This window comes from Pangasianodon hypophthalmus, chromosome 6 (assembly GCF_027358585.1).
Source record: "Pangasianodon hypophthalmus isolate fPanHyp1 chromosome 6, fPanHyp1.pri, whole genome shotgun sequence".
Taxonomy (NCBI): domain Eukaryota; kingdom Metazoa; phylum Chordata; class Actinopteri; order Siluriformes; family Pangasiidae; genus Pangasianodon; species Pangasianodon hypophthalmus.
In genome coordinates this window covers 26,756,773-26,779,005 of record NC_069715.1, presented here as the reverse complement: position 1 = coordinate 26,779,005, position 22,233 = coordinate 26,756,773, and the positions used below count along the sequence as shown (strand labels likewise).

The 22,233-nt window shown below is 39.5% G+C and overlaps 1 protein-coding gene across 2 annotated transcripts in view; it reads right to left on the bottom strand.

Moving 5' to 3' along the window:
• Positions 1 to 22,233, bottom strand: part of nptnb (neuroplastin b) — a 33,043-nt gene that overhangs the window by 7,643 nt on the left and 3,167 nt on the right. The window contains exons 2-6 of one of the 2 annotated variants that reach the window (XM_026913539.3): positions 12,769 to 13,116; positions 9,545 to 9,728; positions 7,546 to 7,640; positions 3,191 to 3,327; positions 564 to 837 (exon numbers count right to left, since the gene is read on the bottom strand). In XM_026913539.3, coding sequence (XP_026769340.2) covers positions 564 to 837; positions 3,191 to 3,327; positions 7,546 to 7,640; positions 9,545 to 9,728; positions 12,769 to 13,116 — 1,038 coding nt within the window. The remainder of the gene's footprint in view (positions 1 to 563; positions 838 to 3,190; positions 3,328 to 7,545; positions 7,641 to 9,544; positions 9,729 to 12,768; positions 13,117 to 22,233) is intronic. The other variant, XM_026913541.3, reaches the window with a different exon arrangement.

Genomic DNA, 22,233 nt, shown 5'->3' with positions numbered 1-22,233 from the left:
AGATTATTTTTCTGTGCCCCTTCTTCTTGTGTGTTCACTGATCTGTTAGAAAGGGATTAGTAGGTACAGAGTTATGAAACCCTCTCCGAGATAATACACAGTGTAAGTTTACTTTCCAAGGTCGTAATTATGCGCAGTATTCACTAAGATCTGTGACGATGAAACTGATATTAATGCTCTCAAGCATTTAAGTACTTTCATAATTAAACAGGTTCCCAAAGCGTTAAGAGTCTGAATCAGCACCAGAAAAGTCTGAAATAAATACACATTACTGCCACTGTCCCCTTAATGCGTCAATAGCAAACTTGTAAACACTCCAATAAGACATCCTCAGGCAGTTGTAGACATTAAAACTAATTGGGTAATAAGTCACCACAGCTGAAGGAGTTCCAGCTCCTGTATCCTCATGAAGTAAATGGACATAAGAACCATACAAGTAAAAGTACATTTTAACAGAAACATCTATGTCACCATGTATGGAATATAATCACATCAGGGGTTTAAAGATGTATCATATACGATATGCTAGTTTTGAGCAAAAATAGAAATTTCGCATAGCCTACCGTCTTGCACCTCATCTGGCCTCTTGCGTTTCTCGTAAACCACAATGATGACCACCAGGATGAGGATTTCTGCCAGTACACCAAGGAAAGGCCAGAGTGGGGCCAGGTGACTACGCACCCGCAGAATAGATGTTGATTCTTTAGTCCCAATGACGTTTGAGGCACTGCAGACATACTCGCCAGGGTCTGTACTAATGTCAAGATTTATAACGTTCAGTTCTGTGTAATTGTCTTTGTTCATGATGAAGAAGCGTCCAGTACTGTTGTCAATGTCCTACAAAATGAAAGAAATATACTTCAGGAAAACCTTAGGTTATGCATACGACCTCTGTTCCCTAAAGGAGGGGTACAAGGTATAACACAGATAGTATGGGGTACTATGCCTTTGCGTGTTATGCTGAAGACACATATCCCTTTTCACTTTTCAGTTTAGCCATCACTCATCACCAAGCTGTGACTGCTGAGCGGGTCAACCTAGAGTTATACCTCATTCCTCTCCTTCAGGGAACAGTGGTTATTTGCATAACCTAACATTCCCTTTTTGACAAGTCACTCAGTATAACATGGATAGTATGGGGCATATATTCACACCCCGCACAGCTGTAGCCAAGGAGGAAGAATAATGGCCTAATGCCTGCCTGATCCAATTAGTATAATGGAGTGAGCCATACACAGGCTAAAAACATCCGGATGCTAAAATGGCCCAGATGTAAAAGGGGAAAATGTCCTAGTGCAGCACTGTCCCTGTAGCAAGGAGCCAAAGACAGGGTCACAACGTCCAAGTGGTAAAAACACATGAAATTATGAGGGAAGGCCCATGAGGCTGCTGTGCAAATGTCTGCTACTAACATCCCGTTGAGGATGGAGATCCCTCACATGATTTGGTGAGGCTAAGCAAGGAGAAATGCTACCTTGAAGCAAATTTTATTTCCACTGACTTCAGAAGCTCAAATAGGGAACAACATAGTCCCTCAAGCACCGACCTATAAGGGGTTGGTCACCTGAACGGCGGGGCCTCATAGATGGTGAGCCCCTGGCAATACCCTCTCAAAGCCTACAAGACAAGCAAATATTGCAGCCAAATACCGTCCCTTGGCATCACTGCTCAAATATTCGCCACATAGAAGCAAAGTCCTCTCGCAGAGGATGTCATCGCATTCTGAATAGTGGCAATGACATTACATGTCAAGCCTCCTAGATTCAAGGTCCTTCTTTCAGCAGGTCCGAGTATCGCAACTCCAAGTGGAGCTGAACCACCTGGCCTCCTGCCTTGCTAGGAGACTTGTTATTTCTGCTATCTATTAGGATTCCAATAGCCATCACAGGGACACTAGTATGAGATTCACACCCCTCTCCAGTCTGGGGTGGATCAGCTCCACTAGAGGAAAAGCAAGAAGTATGTTGTTCTCGAAACCTGCAATAAGATCCATCAGAGATTAAAACAGTCTAAACCCTACTGTATATAATTTCTCTGGATGTGAATAAACTAATGTTTGCCCTGCCAAACTGATCCAGTGTCTGTTCCACTACTTGGTGGTGAAGCCTCCACTCACCAGAGGGCCATGCCTGGAGAGAAGGTCAGCTCCCATACTGAGTTGGCCAGGAACATGTGTTGCCAAAGGGGACAACAGGTGAAGACTCTTTCAAAATGGGGACAACAGGTGAAGGCTGCTTCAAAATTGAGTGAGACATTTTCAAAAAGGGAAGAGAATGTGTTCCTCCTGCCTTTTTATGAGTGACAACACTGTTGTGTTGTCCATTCTGATGAGGATGTGACGGCCCTTTAGGGTATGCGAAAATGCCTGAGGGCCAAGCAGCCTGTCATCAACTACTGGAGACCATATTCCCTGTACTGTTTTCCCCCTGCAGATTGCTCTATCTACTCTACTCATCACTATTTTGAAGAATGAAATTCTTTCTAAGGGGGCTCTTTGAGTGGAGAGAGAGCCAACATACAGTACATGCCACATCTATGATCAATATCATGCATACAGGTAATGTGATAACATGGACCCCTGAAATGTCCAATTTAGTCAGTGGACACTCTGTCGGCAGCTTTTCTCCCAGTTCAGGCAGGAACATAGTCTGTTTGGTCTGCAGCAGTGTGACCGAGCTAAAAGCCCTAGCACTGGTTGCCAGTGTGCAATATATTTTCTCGAACTGTGCAGCAGAAAAGTGGTTCCTTGGGTTGAGGGGCATAGATGGGTTGAGGGCCATAGATGTGTACTTTGCACCTTTAAGTAAGAACACCCTGAACTACGTAATCATTAAGCCAAATTTGCAAAACGGATAAGACACGCTATTTTGCCCATGTGAAAGTTGTTAAAGTTAATAAATCAGCTTGCATGCTTTTTGTGGGTGTTAGCAGGTTTGCACATGTTTTTTTTTTTTTGTTTGTTTTGTTTCTGTTTTTTTTTTTTTTATACATAACAACCTTCAGTAAGTCAGGGCCTGTCTGTGATATACCAAGTCTATATTGAGAGAGATCATCAACATACTGTATATATTACTTCAACACACATATTAAATGTCAATTAAATATTTACACTTAAGAGATCTATAGCCTTTGCTTAGTCTATAGTGGTGTTGATGTAGGTACCGGTAGGAGAAAACAACATGCTACGTACTACGTATGATCCCTGGCTGACTTTTTTCCTCCATGTCCAGATGGGATGTGGGTATCCCACAGACTTGCAGTACAAGAGAGCGCTTTCTCCTTCTTTTTTATTCTCGCTTCGCTTGTGACCAGTGATTTCAGGAGCGGCTGAATGGAAGAAAAAAGACACATGAAATTAAAATTATACATTAATAAAAAAGAGCTTTCACTGCATCTATAATCTGTTGTGCAACTATTTTGATGCAACATTAGTCATGTGATTAATCTTTTTTTTTTTTGCTGTAAGGATTGTAACATTTATTAAACATGACCAGTTCTTTAAAGATTTGCAATATTTGCAATATTTTATCTGTATACTGTATACAATCTAATAGTTGTGGATTTGTTTGACAGACAACAGGTCCAGTGGTAGGCCAACATGCATGACTGAATTTCAGTCCTGAGGCATGGAAAAGAACAGGCCAATTGCATGTTCTTAATTAAAAAAAATTAAAACCCATAAGTGCTTCAATTCATTCTTTCCCTCTTTCTCAATGCCTGCTCATGAACCATTTAAAGCTGATGTGCTGAGTCATCAGCTTCTCAGTAGATGCCTAGTTATGCATTAGACACTCCTGATGCTTAAAATCTGTTGAGTCTGCCATTCTGGCCATCGACCACAAGCCTCTTCTTAAACACTGTTCCACCATGGACAGGTAGCTGCCGCAGCCTTTTTTGCTAATCCTTAAAATTACGGTAATTCCTTCCATGCAATTAAGCAGGATCAGGAAGAGACCTGGAGCGAGTGTTTATTGCCGTGAACATGGAGGACGGCCCAGGCGTGGCCTGGGACACGGACGACATCACTGCTCTCTAATTATGGTGCACACATGCCATCTGAGGATTGTGTGGATGTGTGTGTGGGGGGTTGGAGTAGGAGCTTAGTTGGGCATTATCCTCACACGCTTCTCCCCTGACAGGGAGTAAATCGCCTCCTCTCTAAACAGATAGGACTTTCTCTGCTGTTCAATGTCGTTCTGGCCTGCTTCCAAACCCTGATCCCTAATGGACGTGTGCCTTTACTCTTGTGATCACTGATATAGATAAGAGAGATAGGTAACAGCACAGATATACTGCATGTTATTTGTAGGGAAACCTCATCTGCATCCTTTTTTTTTTTTTTTTGCCTAAAAGAAAAAGGATGTGTAACCTATACCAAAAGGAAATCAGTGAACATACTGTTGGCAAGTGCATTCACAAGCTGATAATGAATTTATAATGAATAGAGACAGCAACACTTTTAGAACCAGCCATATGGATGAATTTCATAATATTATATGAAAGCACATTTCTAATTCGTTTTGCAGTTTAACTCGTGTAATTAAGAGGAAGAAAAATAATGACTCAAGATTATGCACACACAAAACCCCAATACATCTATGTACTATGGTGTGAACCAAATCAAATTATGCTGGAATGTATTTAAGAATTTTCTCACTGTCATCCCAAAATGCACGCAGGAGCAGATTATCATTGTGAACAAAAAACTCTTGCCATTACAAGCGGCTGGGACTGGATTCAGGCCTTAATCCCACCCCAGCACACAAGCCTCCATCTGTTCCCTCAGAGCTGAGAGCTGGAGAGAGAGGTGCCAAGGACATGAGAGCCTGGGGGTGGAGCGCAAGATAGAAAGGAGCACAGCTCACCTTCCTGCTTTCCCATCTCAACTGGGTTTTGGCTTTGATGATGGCCTCTCCCTTAACTGTGATATATATGCAAGACTGATCACAATATATCACAATACAGTTTTTTTTCCCCCCAAAAAAATTATGTTGTTGTCCTGGTGGGAAGCACAATGAATTGTTTTGTACCAAACTGACTTAAATTCTGTACAGTGATTCTAAGCCATGCATTTTGATGAGTAATGACTTGAATTATGTACATTAACTCACTAAAGCTTTCAGGACCTTCTGGCAGGTTTAAACTTGGATTCATAAGCATATACATTTCCTATTCCTATAGAGTTTCATTCTAGTTACACAGCAGAAACTGAATAATATGCCTTAAGATACATAACTGAGACTTACACAAGAGAATATGCATAATAATTTCATATTTTGCCATACAGAGATTTTTATTTTTATTATCTATGCTTTTATATCTATGAATTTATTAATTAATTATCTTAGTTGCACTATTAATGAATTATAAACACTGCTAGTGATTAGAAAAATTATATAAAGAAAACTTGTGAAGCAAAGCTGCATTAAAAATACTGAAATTAAATTCTTTATAACTAAGTAAGGAATAAAACATGGCAGGGCATGCAGGTATAGGAAACTAATCAGCAATGCAGCCATTAATACCCAGAGGTTAATTATTTTCCTATAACAGCATGTCCGAAAGTGTTTTATTCTTCTTGCAATCTGCTAATGATTGCAGTTGTTCATTTGTTTAAAGAATGACGTGAATGTCCTTTGATACTGTACTTTTTTAACGTTTATAGTAACATTTAATGTTGCAGAACATCTGAGAAAATGGTGTAATTCATTAGAGTAAGATCATATAATTGAAATGTTTTGGAAAAAAATGGCTTCGGTTAAACCAGATGGTAGTAAACATCATTTGTTGTTGGCAAATTGTAAAAAAAAAAAAAAAAAAAAAAAAAAGTTTACAATTTAAAAATCGATTGCTTTCATATTTTTTGCCTTGTATTGTGCTGTTGTATCTTGTATAGCAAGAAGAGCTTGTATGGAATGAGGAATGCGACGCACGGTGCAGTGCATCTGTCCTGTCACATGACAGGCTGAGAGTGGGAAAGTCATAGCTGAGTGGACAACAGCATCATCGCATTATGCAACCAAGCAACGTTTAAAACAGGCCTGCCAGAACAGTCCGGGCATGCTCAGTGTGCACGACGGCAGTGTCAAAACAAATTGGCTTAAGTGAGGAGTGTTTCACGGGTCTGTGGCTACAGGGGGTGATTCCTTCCTGCCTGAGCTGGACTGGAAAGCAGCATGGGTCTCATGTAGTTAACGCTTGACTTGAATTGTAGTTTGAATTTGAAATATTATGAATATGTTTTTCTATTTTATAGACATAATAATGTAAAAGAAGACAGCTCTTCTTTTTTGCAATTTAAAATATTGCACAATTCAAATTCTTGACATGGAAAATGATTGCTGATTATAAATGTTACTAGATATAATAAACGGACAGGAATAGTTATGAATAAATGATCACTCTTATTCATAGATATGACAGTCATACTGACTGAAAACTACTGAACTAGTGAAATGTACATTCTCCTAGTAATTTGGCTCTTTGTGTCATTGTAAAGTTCAAACTATAACAGCCCCTCTTCTCTGTGAATGACAGGCATTGTCCAGAGACCTCTTTTCATCTGCTCTGTGGAGGAAACTAATGAGACTTGATCTCTCCATGTCTGCACTATTTCACTCACAGCTAGGCTTTTCTATGTGACTGTCTGGATTTATCGCTGCGCTGAAAAGCTCTCGTTTTGCTTTTTTCACATATTGAGTGATGGAGCTGATTTACAGTAGAACTCGCTCTACTGTATCAAATCGTTTTTATGTTTTGTGTTTTATGATGCTGTCACTGTATGGCACAAAGCTGTTATTTGTAGGCGCTGAGCATTGACTTATCCTGCACTATTGGACCATGTCAGACGGCCCTGATGCACTGCCATAACGGAAAGATTTCTATCAGTTTTGTTTGTGGACATGCTAAAGATGCTTTTAATGTCAGTCATTTACAACATCTGTGTTAGCAGTAAAACATGATGGGGTGGTGTAATGCAACCTGATGTGAACTGGAGTTGTTACCACCCCAAATTTGATTATTTTCAACAATATCAGCATGTTCTTACACCACAGAAAGTTGTTAATGCTAACATTTTTTCTATTTATTAAAGAATAACACGTTGTATGTTTTATCTGTTTATAGTTACGTTCAATGTTGTGGATTGTCCATCAAACAGGTTAGTTCCTGTTATCACCTATACTCTAGCATCTATAAACAGTCATTCTCTCACCAGCATCTCTTTTTCTCTCCCTTGACGTTAACAAGACAAAAAAAAATATTTTGTCATGTCACTGAGAAACTGCAAAGCTTTCTGTACTGTAGACTTTTCCATGTCAGAAAAACTTACAGCTGTAACTCGTACAAAGCACTGACGCTGGAGTCTCCTTTTAAAAATACAAATTAAATGTCTCCTCACAGAAAACTTCACCATATCAACAATTACACATTTTTAATTGGTTTATGTGGAATGTCTACCAATGATAATGCATTAGAACTGCCAATGACAGTATAAATTATCAAATCATATATACACCATTATACTTATTTATACGAATATCTTACCTTTGACTTCAATGGACGCATTGGCATTGGGAGCCTTGTCAAAAGTATACACGCACATATACTCTCCTGCGTCTTCTGCTCTTGGTTTGTTGAGTCTATTACAGAAAAGGGATAATTAATGTTAATTTGATTTAAATAGAGTGATACCAGTGGCACTATCCACCCTTTTCCTGGGGTATGATACAATACCATTGATGCGAGTAGAACCATTATGTGTTTGCACATACGCTACAGGAGATGCTTCAGTATTCTGTTAATTCTATTTAATAGCAGAGAATGGACCAAGAGAGAACAGTCTGTCTGCGATGCGAATAAGTTCAACTTTATTTTGCCACAGTGGTGTACTTGGAAAGCTGTAGCAGAATCAAAGTGATGCCTCCGTGGAATTGCTGTTGGCATGATGCTGTCTGCTCCAGGCATGACTGTCACGAGAAAATTACTTGCATGCAATGTGACAGGATATTTCCTTTCAGAGACATCATACTTAGCTATAAAAGGTCTTGCAACATTGGCAGTTGCTATTTTCTCTCAGGTAACACGCTCATTAGGATTATTACATCACGATAACATATTTTTGGAAACTGTTATTAGTTTGGAAATAATATTCCCAGAAGTAAGCCATTTGAGCAACACGTAAAGCGTATGCTCTTGGAAAGGGTTTGCTCATGGCGTATATGGATGGTTAGTAGTTCTGCTTGGAAACAATGTGTATGTCCTTATACGAATTCCCTCAGAGGAACATACTGAAGAACTGAAGAACCCTTCAGACTGGATAAGTAACTATCATGACTGAATAGTGACAAGAGTTACCTTTTAATGCTTAGTCATTAGTGATTAGATTATAGCTATAAATAAGACATATCAATTTGCAGTTTTTTTTTCTTCTTCTTCCACAGTGGTGCTTCATGTTACCATGTCTGACTAGCACCACTGACTCTGAACAGATGAGACATTTGTGGGACATCTGTTCACATATTTCTGTTTTTGAACAAGCCACGTCGTCATGGCTTCACTAATCAGACCAGAGAGAGTAAATGACATGGAAATCTTTGTGACATCTCTTTCCTTTCTTAATGAAATGCCTTCAGCTCATCATAATTAATATAATTACATAATGTTCATAAAGGCATGGGATTGGCTGCAACAAAGCCGGCCACGGTTTCCTCCCTCGCATCACAGTTCCCGTCCTGACGAACACCATGTGCTTGTGTTCGTTTTGCTTTCTGTTCTAGTCCTGTCACCACGCCTGCCCTGTTATTGGTTTGCTGCCTGATTGTGTTCACCTATTCTGTGTTCTGTGTTCATTACTTTGTCTGCTTATACCCTGTTGTGTCAAGGTATCATCGCAAAGTCTTACCATTTTGTATTTGCGAGTTACTAAGCCTTATTTTCCTTGTTTCCTAGTTCATATTTCTTGTTGTTTTGAGTTGTCATGTGTCTGTTATTTTTGCAATTATGGATGTGCCTAAGTTTACTAAGTTGTCTGCCTGTGTTTTGACCCCTGCAGTGGACTTATGTTTCCTGGATAGGCCTTAATAAAGTTCACATTGAGTTTATACACTTGTGCATCGCCTCTCACAGCATCGCCTCTCACACAAAGCCGCACCAGAAGATCTGCTAGAAGCCATGATGGTTCATGTATATAAAAAAAAACTGGAGTCACAGAAATATGACCGTTGACTGGCTGCAGTATTTTTTGAATGCCTGGTTCAATCCACTGAAAAACATTACTTGGACTGCCACTTGCTTTAGTGTTTGTATAGCTGACTGAAAAGAAATTTTAGATGCTGAATTGCTGAAAAGCATTATTGGATTACCAGGTTTGGCCCGACAAATTTAGCATTCATTTTTTCAGCGTCCCCACCAGTGATAATTACAGATGTGTGTTAGAATCACATTCAGTTTCTGGTCATGACATTCTGGAAACATTTGCAAATGAAATATTTTCAGTTAAATGCTGCTGACACAAGAGCAATGCACACAGGCATAACAAACTCACGTAAGCTCTGTGTTTTTCAGTCCTTTTCTTGTATTCGGGATTTCATCTCCGTTCTTCATCCAGAAGCTTTCCCGGTGGGTGGTGTGAGCGTTGGTTAGATTACACTGTAAGGTAACAGGAAGATTGTCTTCCTGTGGCTTTTTAGCTGGCAAAATTTCCTGATCAGAAGCATTGATCTTTGGCTCTGAAACAAAATCAAATCTCTGAGTTATTACAAAAAGGTGAGAAATGAACATCAGGGCCAACTGGGACTCTTTTGTAGCTGCTGGCTGTTATCTTCGTGAGAGCTAGAAATGCAACAGATAAAAATGAATGTATTCACCACAGGACAGGATAAATGACAAAGCTGTGTGAGCACATAGCTGCAATAAAGTTTTAGTTTTAAAGAATTTACATCAAAGCATTTCTTACGACTGACTCCAATGTATCATATTTCCCCAAAATGGAATAGATTACTTCCTTTTTTTTTTAAGTGAATCCATTTGAGGCAAAGCCAACACCTTTCCACTGCATTCACTAAGGCTTATTGTTTCATTATCTGTGATTACACTTACCTTCAGGCAGAACACAGCATAATGCAACGAGAAAAAAATCTGAAAATTAGCATGCAAGAGCCACCTTTGAATTAATACTGCAGTCTTCATTCATAATGCGTGTTAATGTTTAATTTTAAAACTTAAAATCTTCAGGGAAATGTGGCCAATTAGCTTTATGATCAAACCGAATGCTATTGTAGCTATTCCAGTATTTTTTAAAATTTTGTTTATTTAGTTTATTTAGTTTTATTTTAGTATATTTTAGAGGTGTCTTTAAATACACTCTTCAGTCATCAGTTGGCATTGCAATAAGCTGACATCAGTATTTTTGTCCGTGTCCATGTATTGGTTGAGCTCCTCCTTCGTTATTCCAGGGCGGCCCTTCCATAGCAACCAGAATACCCAGATGGAAGACAAAGGAGGATGGAGGAAGTAGGGGAGGGATGTAATATCGTCTACTGCCTTGTACATTAAACCTCCTTGATCAGTTTTGCTCTGGAGGAAAAGGGAGGGGATTAGGAGTGACTCCAATTAGCAATCCTAACACCTTCTTCTGGAGTTTGGCATGCCCAATAGCCGATGGGAATCTATGTCTCTATGTCTATGCCTCTCTCTCTCTCTCTCTTTTGCTTACTTGTGTTTGCTCTTCTTCCATCCCTCCTGGGCAGCATCAAAACACCTACTCCTATCTGAGACTGTGTAACTGAGCACAAGCCATCAGCCTACATATGCATACAAAACAAAAACAGTCAGATTACTTTATTCGATAGCAATAGCGAAAGGCGCTCAGGCTGATGTGATCCGGCAGCCTCTTTGGAAGGTCATTTCTAGGACACCTGCTCAGAGGAAGAGACGATGGTAAATCGATAATTTTGATCCTATTACTTCCCTGAGATGGTTTTGCTTCCTCCACGAATCCTCTGCGAATCTCAATAGAGCTTCAAAACGTTTATTTAACAGTAACCTCAATAAATGTACATACAATGCAGACTTTCACCCATTCAAAACATCATATAACCTTGATTTCGAATGCCATTTATGGTAGTAGGGGTTAGAAAAAGATAATTGGTTAATTTGGACAAGAAGACTACAGTATGTTCACTACAGTTTCACACTGAAACTACAAAGCTAAGACAAGACCAGCATGTATTCAGACGCCATCCCATGAACAAACTATACATTCTTTTCCATATGACTTCAGCATGTATAGCCTGCTATATACATGTTATAATGCTTATTACATGTATATAATATGAAAACATTGACACTCAGTAATGACAGAATATTTCGTTTTGGTGGTCCCAGTCCATATACATATTTATCTAGGTACAACATGCACCCAAAAATTTGCTATATATAGACTATTTAGAAATGGTGCTTGAACTAGAAGTTCTTGTTGTGTACAGACAGCGTGATGGGACTTGTGCGCTTCTCCGACTGCATTATTAAGAATGTCTCTCAAGATTTCACAGTAGTAGCTGTCATGAGAGGGGAGAAAGCAAGAACGAAGACTCCTAATTTTGTAAGCTCCCCATAGTGCAGTGCAGAGAAAAGCTGAACTTGACCAGCATTTTCCACTGCTTCGGTGGTCAGTTGGCTGAGCCATTTCCCAATTAATGAGATCAACTTGATGCCCATTGTGTTTGAAAGCAGGTTAGGATATAATGTCATTACTGATTTGTAGGCAAACACTTACTGCAAAGAAGGCACAAGGTGGAGCACTGTATTCAGATGATTTAGTGTAACAGCATGTTTGCTGCATGTAGTGTTTAAAAAAAGAAACGTATAGTTAGTACCTGCTCTTCCTTGCGTCTTCTTTAACTACCCACCCTTTTCCTCACAGTAATAATGCACAAAGAAACATGTTAAGACTTCAAAGCACCAGAAGACCTACATATTACAGACAGGGCACATAATGTCAGGCTTTGAAGTAAATCAAACAATCTATGCAACCCAGAAAGAATATTAAAGAAAATGAAACCAAGATTCAGCAAAAAAAAAAAAAAAGAATCCTGGCATCAAGATCCAAATGAACTAAAAATGAAGCAATTGATTAAATGACAAAACAAATATGTTAAAAGACACTAGACAAGGCAAGCGACACGGGAACAGGCAGGATGGACTGCTTGTAAGGTGAGGGAGGGCAGCATGAGGAAGAAAGAGGCAGACAGAGACTATGGCATTTGTCTGGGTTTGTGGTCATCCACAACAAGAGGCTCAAGGGGTTCAGAAGGGGTAGGGGGATGATTGTCAGTTCAAGTCAGTGAATCCTTAAATTCTGCTTAAAAGAAGGCAATACATCCCAATACATTTGAATCAACTAGAATCAGAGATACTAATATAACTTACGTGCTGTTATAGATACTGTATAACATAAGCGTGACAATTTTAAACCCCAGAAAAAAAAGGTCCTTAATGTAGGGAATGTAGTGGGGCATTTTTCATGCCAAATAGCATCACAGTTTATTGTAAGAGTAACAAAAGCAGAAGGACTGGCCACCATCATTTTAATAGATCTAACTTACTGTAGTAAACATAAGAAAATAATAGATAATTTTTGCTTTGTTTCATGTTTTTGCCTGATGTGGTGGCCATTTTGATGAGATAAGGGATAAGGGTGAAGTTGGATCTATCAACTACAGCTACAGTTTCTTAATCTATCCACTACAGCACAAGTATACCACTCACTCTGCAACACGGAAATGGTGGCCTGAGCTCGGATCCAGGTGATGGCAGGGTTTTGGCGCAGGTCGTTGCGGCGCGGGTCGTTACTGGCCCGGCATTCGTAGGTTCCAGAGTCCTCGAGCGTGAGGCGCGTGACACCCAGTACACTCACGCCGTTGGTGCCGTAGGCCGTGTTGATGGAGACGCGCCGCTTCCGGGCGCCGTCCCACAGCTGCTTGAAGGAGTCGGCGCGGTTTATCTCAGCGTACCACCACTGGATCTCCGGCGTGGGGTTACCAACCACGTCACAGTACAGCTCAAAGGTGTCTCCCGTGAGCTTTGTCTCAGACATGGGCGACTTCACAAACCCAGCTGGAGAGGAAGAGGGTTTCAAAGCGATGGAGACGGGGGAGAGGGGGTGGAAAGGAGGAAAGGCAAAAGAGGAGTAAAATTGGGGGGAGGGAGGGGAGCGGGGATGGAAAAGGCCAAGGAATGCAGGGGTAAAATAATAATTAAAAAAAAAAAATGGGTCAGTTAAAAAAGACAGAAGAAGAATGATCAAAAGCAAATCAATAAGCAGCAAGCCCGAAATTATAAAATGAGTGGGGAAAAAAACAGTTTGGTTATAGTAAAAGACAATGATAAAAGGTCAAGAGGGTGAATGTATTAGTGAAAAACAAGTTAATGGACCCTTGTTAACTTTGGCAATTCGTCTTGCTTGCTAGAACATTGCAGTGCTTTCAACTGAGATAATAAGCTTTCCCAGCACTGATACAAAAATAAAGCAGAAAGGCTCAATTATTTAATATAATCTATAACAGTATCGACTCTAGGACTCCGCTCCAGGCATTATCGGAGAAATCACATTGTGTAGGATAAACATATAATTTATATGTATCACAGTAAAAAAAAAAAAGGCTGAACTGACCAAGATGGCAAAATCTGTCAAATTATGTAAAGTCTGATTGTCTGAAGTGAAGTGTAGGAAATGGCTTAAGAATTATTATACCCACCCTTCAAGCATTTAATATCTCTCATTTTATTTTCAGTGCTGTTAAAGGGAAGTAAATAAATAAATAATGCCAAACTATGTTTGCACTGAAACATAAAACCTGCAGGAGGGAGAGACGAGTTTTTAAACACCATGCATAAGATAACATCTTCAATAAAATTATCCAAATGCGGATAACCGATATGTTATCCGGGGCTTTACTAATGAAACGGTAACTAACTTAAAAAAGTGCTCGTCAGTGGTTCTTAGTGGGGTTAAGTGTGGGTTTACTCTGGTACCCTCTTTGATATCTTTCCCCAAAGGGACAAACTGAAGAACCATTTAGCTATAGAGTGTAGATGCATGCATAAACCAGAGCCTTGGACCTCTGTGCTATAACAAGACCATACACTGGGGAAAATAATGTACAATTGTTAAATACATACAGTAGTTGGCATACTGAAAAAAATCCATCATAGCTCAATTTTTTTTTTTTTAGTTAGAAACATCCATTTTCTATGTAGTGATTAGTTATAAATGTATAAAAATGTTTTACAAGACCACATAAACTCTTATCTCCACTGGAGAGTGAGCAAATTAAACCAGAATGAAGCTTTCTATTTTCGGAGATATGACGTGTCTGTTGCACACTGTGGAGCTTCTCAGTAGTTGAGTAGTGGTATTTTGGTATCACAAGAACATTATACCCCAGAGTTTTTGTCTTTTCGCTGATAGCTATTATCATATTGACATGACTGTGCATAAAAGCATAAAACTCGGAATTGGGGCATTTTTTATAACAGAGTTTTGAAGAATAATATATTGAAATGTGTTTTTTCTTCACTTTCATAACCTCTTTCCATGGGTTCTGACTTTCATTCCTCATAACTATATATATTTGCTATCAGGTTCACTGCAGTTACTGAATAATTCATGCTGTAAGATAAATAACTGAATAATGAGCTGGAACTGGAAGGGGCTGAAGAAAGGAAACTTTTTTTTTTATTTACATTTTGGGAGAAAGAAAAATGAGAGTGTAATTCCTTTTATGAAATGATTTCAACGATTACAAATTTTATTTATCACAGAGTGACACATCTTGGCACATTTGTAATTTTCACAGATACCAATATTCAGATACCATCTATAAATGCAAAGCTGCCATTTTAAATAGTATTTTTTTGCTTCTGATTTCAGTGATTTTTAGGCATTTACTGCTGTCTGCGAAAACAAGGTCAGTTTTTCCTTCCAACAGAATGAGCTGTAATAAAAAGTCACTGGGTCATCTGGAGGTAGTCACTGCTCAGTGTGATACACCTCATTGCCTGAATCACATTTGGCATCAGATCAGTGGATGGTACATCGTTGAACATACAATATGGTCTTTTAATTGAATGCTGCATTAAGTGTGGAATTTTCAGCAAAGTCTCCAATAATTGTAAGAGCTTATCTAAGGATATCAAGTCATACCTTTCAATTTTACTCACATGAAATCAATTTAAATTGATCTCAGACTTTTGTAAGTGATTATGCCAGAAAACCAGTTATACTATTAGAAAACCTTATTCATTCATGCATTGTTCTAAAAACATTTTACAATTTCAACATATTTTTAAACTAAGTAAGATTTTTTTTTTTTTTTTACGGTGTGAAGGTTTCATGATCAGTCACGGTGTACGAACGTACTGTTGACTTGTTCGAAATACCAATTAAAATACATTTCTTTATATTACCACCTATCCATTCATTTTTTTTTTAACCCCAACACTGTGGTCATGCCATGTGCACTTTGCATCTACTGTCTGGAATATTTGTATGTGTGTGTTACGATTTAAGCTAGCCCGTCTGCAAGTGTGCGTAGAAAAAAGTGTGCATTACAAAATCGGTTGGATCCTCAGGAAAAAGACAAAGATGAGTCAGGAGTGGACGATGGTGAAGCGCGTGACATTTATTAACAGTTTCCAAAAAAAAAATGGGCTAACTGAGGAAAAGAGGACACAGAGATGAAAGACAACATTCTCTACATGTGTGTACTGCATACAAATACCCATAATGCAGTGCAACTAAACCTTAAGCCTTTACCATCTAACATCTTGTACTGTTGTAAATGTTACACTGTTACCCCTGCTGCAACTCCTAGCAGATTTGTAACTTTATTATACACAACAGCTACCAAACACACAAGAAAAAACACGACACTGCAGAACAGAACTAAACTAAACAGCTAGCTATGCTTGGCTAAGCAGTGCTGCACATAGTTGCCCCAGTTATATTTTGTTTTCGTTCTGGCTCAGCACGCCACTTTTCTTCGCAGCTACTCTCTCGTTCAGCTTAAAATGATACTGGTAATTACTGAGGATGTAAGAGATTTTATAGAAAAGGTCCTTCTCAGAAATATCTTTCTCATAAAGAAGAACAATTAGGCGATTTGATCAGTTTGTTACCTTTCGGTTTGGAATTATCATTGTAACCAGCAGATGAACCGATTAGATTTTTGCCACAAGCACATGGGCTGATTACATGTTGGGATTGATCCAAACATGGTCAAGATGTATTTTCAGGGTATTTGAGGCATAGAAGTGAGTAACAAGAACGACTCGACTTGGCGGTGGCGGAGGCACTGACATCATTGGCGTCAGGTTCTACATATTTGCGTTCATTTTCAGCACTAGCTTGAGTGTTTTTAAATGGTTGACAAATACTGTGATACAGTGAAACTGTTATATTTTCACACTAGGTTATCGAATTCAAACCATAACACCCCATAACACCCCTTTCTATTCTACAAATGCCACAATAATGAACAGCTGTATCACATGCAGCACAGCAATTCCTACAATCTCAGCAAGAATGAGTTTCATTCAGCAAGGTGTATCTGTGCACATTACGCAGGCATCATGCACCATGATATTTTCATATATAATCACATTTTAAACTTTAGTAGCACTGGGAAAACTCCTAATTCATACTTGATGATTAATAAGTTATTTAATTATTTTGACCTGATTTTCCATCTGAGTTGTCCTGTATCTGGATCTACAGTCAGAACTGCTGTTATAGGAAAATGAATCAACACCTTGTGGCCAATCAGAAACAAGAATTCAACAGCGCTGTGGTATAATTATGTAAAAATGGAGTGAATCACAAACTTATAATTCTTGCATAATTTCATTTTTCATCTATAATAACAAAGTAAGAACTGTCAGTTACTGAAGTTAGCAAAGAGTGACAAGGAATTTTTATATCTCTCAAAGCACTTTAAACCATAGTACTGTCATATAAACGTTATGTAGTCTTTTTTTTTTTCCAACTATTCAGGTCTCAAGTGGTTAACCATTCCTCTTTGAGTGTAACTACATTATATGACCAAAAGTTTGTGGACACCTGACCATCACACCCATATGTGCTTTCTGAAAGTCCCATTCCAAATGTAATCCCCCTTTGTTGTTATAATAACCCCCACTCTTCTGGGAAGGCTTTCCACTAGATTTTTGAGAGTGGCTGTGGGGATTTGTGATCATTCAGCCACAAGAGCATTAGTGAGGTCAGACAATGATGTAGGGAGAGGAGGCCTGGGGTGCAGTCGGCGTTCCAGTTCATCCCAAACGTGTTCAGTGGGGTTGAGGTCAGGGCTCTGTGCAGGCCACTCGAGTTCTTCCACTCCAACCCTGACAAACCATGTCTTCATGGAGCTCGCTTTGTGCACAGGGGCATTGTCATGCTGGAACAGGTTTCGGCCTCTTAGTTCTAGTGAAGGGAAATTGTAATTCTATAGCACGCAAAGACATTCTATACAATTGTGTGCTTCCAACTTTGTGGCAACAGTTTGGGGAAGAATCACATGTGTGTGTGATTGTCAGGTGTTCACAAACATTTGGCGATATAGTGTATCTCTAAACTACAAACTAGCATCTCAGTCTGCACAGACAGCTGTATGATGAAATGCTCACTCAGCTCAATTCCTTGACTGGAGTTTATTAATAAGACTGATAATTATATTCCTACTATGGAGACATCTGTGTGTCGAGCTGTTCTCAGCCTGATGAACAGACTACTCTGATAACACCATTTTCATTGAAAAAAATAAAAAATAATGATTTAGTGGTACAGGCCCCAGCTGGCCTGTGCTTACATTTGTCACTACAGTGATGAAGTTGTATGTAGATGGATGTAGTCTAAAGAAAAATAACAGCAAAGGGAATAACCTTGCCCTGCCATTAGTAAAAATAGCATCTGAGGCCTCAAAAAAAAAAGCCTCGAAAAACATTACACACAACACTGAAGATGCAAAACTCATTCAGGTGTAATTTTCAGTAGCAACACATGGCCGCTTATTGTATGCCTAGGAAAAATAGTGGCCTTAGAGAGATGAATATTGGCTTTTTAACACACAAGAGCCAGTTATTATCTTAAGATCATGCACGACAAGCTACAAAGTTGTGCACCTGTTAAGCTGTCAACATTCCGATGATGGAAACATTTTTGTACAGAGATGGAAACAAATGACCATCAAGCATACGATGTTCTAGTGGTAAGTGACTACTAATGTACGGTGTACAGTACACCACGAGTCAGATCAGAGACACCATGGGCTCCACTCCCATATCCCAGAAGGAAACAGCAGTTGTCCTGAGAACAGCAGATCGCTGAATAAAGCCTCGTGCTGCCTGTCAGAGAGCAAGATTACTGAAATCGAAATCATTTTCTTGCAACACAGGCTCAACTACTCCCACTGGACTCCTCAGCAGTCCAACGCTTTATTTTTTTTTTTTTATCCTGCTCTTATGTAGGCAGATCAAGATAGTTTTTCTGACTATAGGGAATAGTGTTGCATGTCTGTGATTTTAGTCTCATAGTTTGATATTTGTACATAAAGGTGCAAATGGCAAACATCAGAATATGGTTAGGAATGCTTGCAAGACTGAAGTCAGGACTAATAACCTAATGAGTGATTAGCTGTAACTAAGCTCATTATAAAATTGAAATCCATCCATTTTCTGTACCGCTTATCCTACACAGGGAGCCTGGAGCCTATCACAGGGAACTCGGGGCACAAGGTGGGGGACACCTTGGACAGGGTGACAACCCATCGCAGGGCACAACTGCACACACACCGCTGACAAGTTAGAGATGCCAACCAGCCTACAACACATGTCTTTGGACTGGGGGGAGGAAACCGGTGTACCCTTAGGAAACCCTCGAAGCACAGGGAGAACATGCAAACTCCGCACACACAGGGCAGAGGCGGGCATCAAGCCCCCAACCCTGGAAGTAAGAGGCAAATGTGCTAACCACTAAGCCACTGCCCCCTCCTGAAATTGAAGTATTATTCTACATGTGCTGTCATGAACAGTAGTGGAGATACTTATTGAATACAGCGAAGAAGCAACAACGTGTTGTTTCACTTTACAAATTTAACAACTGTTCATGTTTTGCACGCGAGGACATTCGTGGCTTTATCTGATTGGCAGCACGGACAAAGGAAGCTAAGATGAATCAGAGAATTTTTTTTGTTGTTCTGCTCTAAAGTAAGACAACACAGGCTATTAAGGTATCAGCACTACAAAATAGGAAATAAGGAAACATTTCGAGATAAAACACAATTTATTTTTGTCGATCTTAAAGCAGCAGACTCCACGTTTTCTTTACAACTTGATTGCCATCATGATAGTTAATCTATCTGCGATTCCCGATACTACCATCAACCGTCCCAAGCCTAGTGGACAAATCCAAGATGCACTGGCTAGCCTACTGGGCAAGTGATCACTCCAGTGTGCTGCCCATGCATTCCCATGTTTTAGTTGCCTGCAAATGTAACGCAATAAGTTATGGTAAGCTACTTAGCTAATTAAGTAAGGGAAATGAACTAGTTTATGAATTCCCAGCAATGAGAACACTGTGTAGTCCTTATCCTGTCCTTATTAAATTTTTTTTGATTCAGCACATTGCATTTGACAAAAATTCACATTTTGGCTACGAGCTGCAATGTTCTCACTTCGATTTGCAGGTAAAAATATTTTTTGAGCCTGACTAGCATTTTCTCGTGAATTGTTTAACCATGAGGTGACATATTGTGCTTTGTGCTCGACTTTTGTTTGGTTTCATAAGTGTCTTTACAAACCTGCAAATATCAAAACCTAGTCTGTAACGTGTTCACGCTAATTAATCCAGCTATTAAAAATGGTTCATCCATCAGCCTTATGGCTCTTTAGTCGAGACTTACTGATTTGTCCATCCCTGCTATGCTACTCCATACATGTGATTGTACCTGTGCATATCAGACATCATATCAGGCCACAGAAACAAATGTCTTTATCATAAGGGTAACAAAACGAATTGAACATTATAGGCTTATTACTTCCAACGTGCGTTAATTGATTAAAATGGCGTTTGGTCTAAAACCCTACAAACAAGATCGTACGATATGTGCCACTAATCCGTTATAGACCAAGTTCTCGGTTTATTTTGTACATTTGATCAGATTAGCCATTTATATATGTCACTTTACAGGTATGCAGTTACTGACTGTAGCCTGTGTTATGTACAATTTATCACCCCTCTTATTTTCTTCACCGATCAGTAGAAAGGGAGCACAATGTGACCACGACTAACCAGATATTATTTGGGTGTCAACCATTCTCAGCACAGCAGTGATGATGGGATTTTTAAACACCTCAATGTCACTGCTGGGTTGAGAAACAGTCTGCCAACCAAAAATATCCAGACGACAGCAGTGCTGTGGTCAGAAACTGACACTGATGAGCTAGAGGATGAGTAACACACTGTGCATGGAGCAAGATATGCTATAGTCTCTAACTGCACACCTACAAGGTGGACCAACAAGAACTGTGGGTGTGTCTCCTAACACTGTTCAGCCTTATACACTCATACCAGAACCACACACACTACTACAGTATTATGTAATAGTAGACTCGTTGACTAATACATTCACTAGTCCCAGGGTGGCACAGCTTCAGTATCGCTGGTTCGATCCTAAGCTCAGGTAACTATATGTGCAGTTAACCATGTTCTCCAGTTTCTTCCCACCTCCCAAAAACATGCAAAAAAAACTTTTGTTTTTTTTTATTTTTGCTTTAATGTAATTTTCATCTAACCTTGTGTGTGCAAGAGTGCTTTTCACATGCACTCCTGCCCACTCCTGAAACAATCTCACAAGTTATTTTGGTTGTCGTTTTAGGCTAAATAAAATTGTAATAAAATCTTTGCATTGTGTGAAAGAGTGTATTCAGTGCCACAGGTTGCACGTCACTATCCAATCTCACTCAGCTATTTTAGAACGGTGCATGCCAGCTAACAGCGGTCGATCCAGACCCATTTTCAGGTGCTACTGAGGACGGAGTTGAACATGGCCACTCAACTCCCGAGTCATTATCAGCCTGGACAGACCTGTCAGACGCTGCTGAAAACATATCATCCTCCATCAAAGGAAGGTCAGCCACTGAGTAATGAGGAGGGCTCTGTTGATGGACATGAGCTTCAGTGCTGCGCACTCTCATTCCCAGTGTGATTTGAGGTTTACTGTTGTTGATAAGCATTTAACTATACTAATAAAATATGTGAGCTCACAGACACCCAAGATTGATTAGTGTCACTCTGATGTTTCTGCCTGTAGATGAAACAGTTGCCCTAGTATTGCTAGAATGCTTCAGTATTCCTTTAGATCCTTTACTTATAATCTCAGATGCTATGCTATATGCTATTTTACAGGATGATTTACACTGGTCTTGATTCATACCACTTTCCACTTCCCTGAACCGACAGCAACAGTATGAGATTCAAATCTGCATGAGCTCGAGGAAATATGGTCTTAACCAATTCTACACACACAGTCTATACATGTAACCTTTTCAGTAAGATTACCAGATGCCAGATGCCAAAACACTTGTATCAAAATTATATCATTTGTCTTTCATGTGACATCCTTAAAATGAGTTATGACTGACCTTTGACAAAATGAGCAGGACGCCCTGCTAACGTCACAATAAATGTCAGAGATTTTACCAGCAGCATTGTGTGCGCTAGTCTGACTTGATGAAAAATGCAAATATATACACTCACCGGTCAATTTATTAAGAAACATCTGAACACCTGCACATTCATGTAATTATGCAGTCAGTCAGGTGGCAGCAGTGCAGTGCTTAAAATCATGCAGATACAGGTCAGGAGCTTCAGATAATATTCACTTCAACATCAGAATGGGGAAAAATGTGCCAATCTCTTCCGAATTTCACACACAACAGTCTCTTGAGTTTACACAGAATGGTGCGAAAAACAAAAAACTTTCAGTGAGCAGCAGTTGTGTGGGTGGAAACGCCTTGTTGATGAGAGAGGTCAGAGGAGATTGGCCAGACTGGTTTGAGTTCACAGGAAAGCTACAGTAACTCAAATAGCCACTCTTTACAACCCTGGCAAGCAGAAAAGCATCTCAGAATGCACAACACATCGGACCTTGAAGTGGATGGGCTACAACAGCAGAA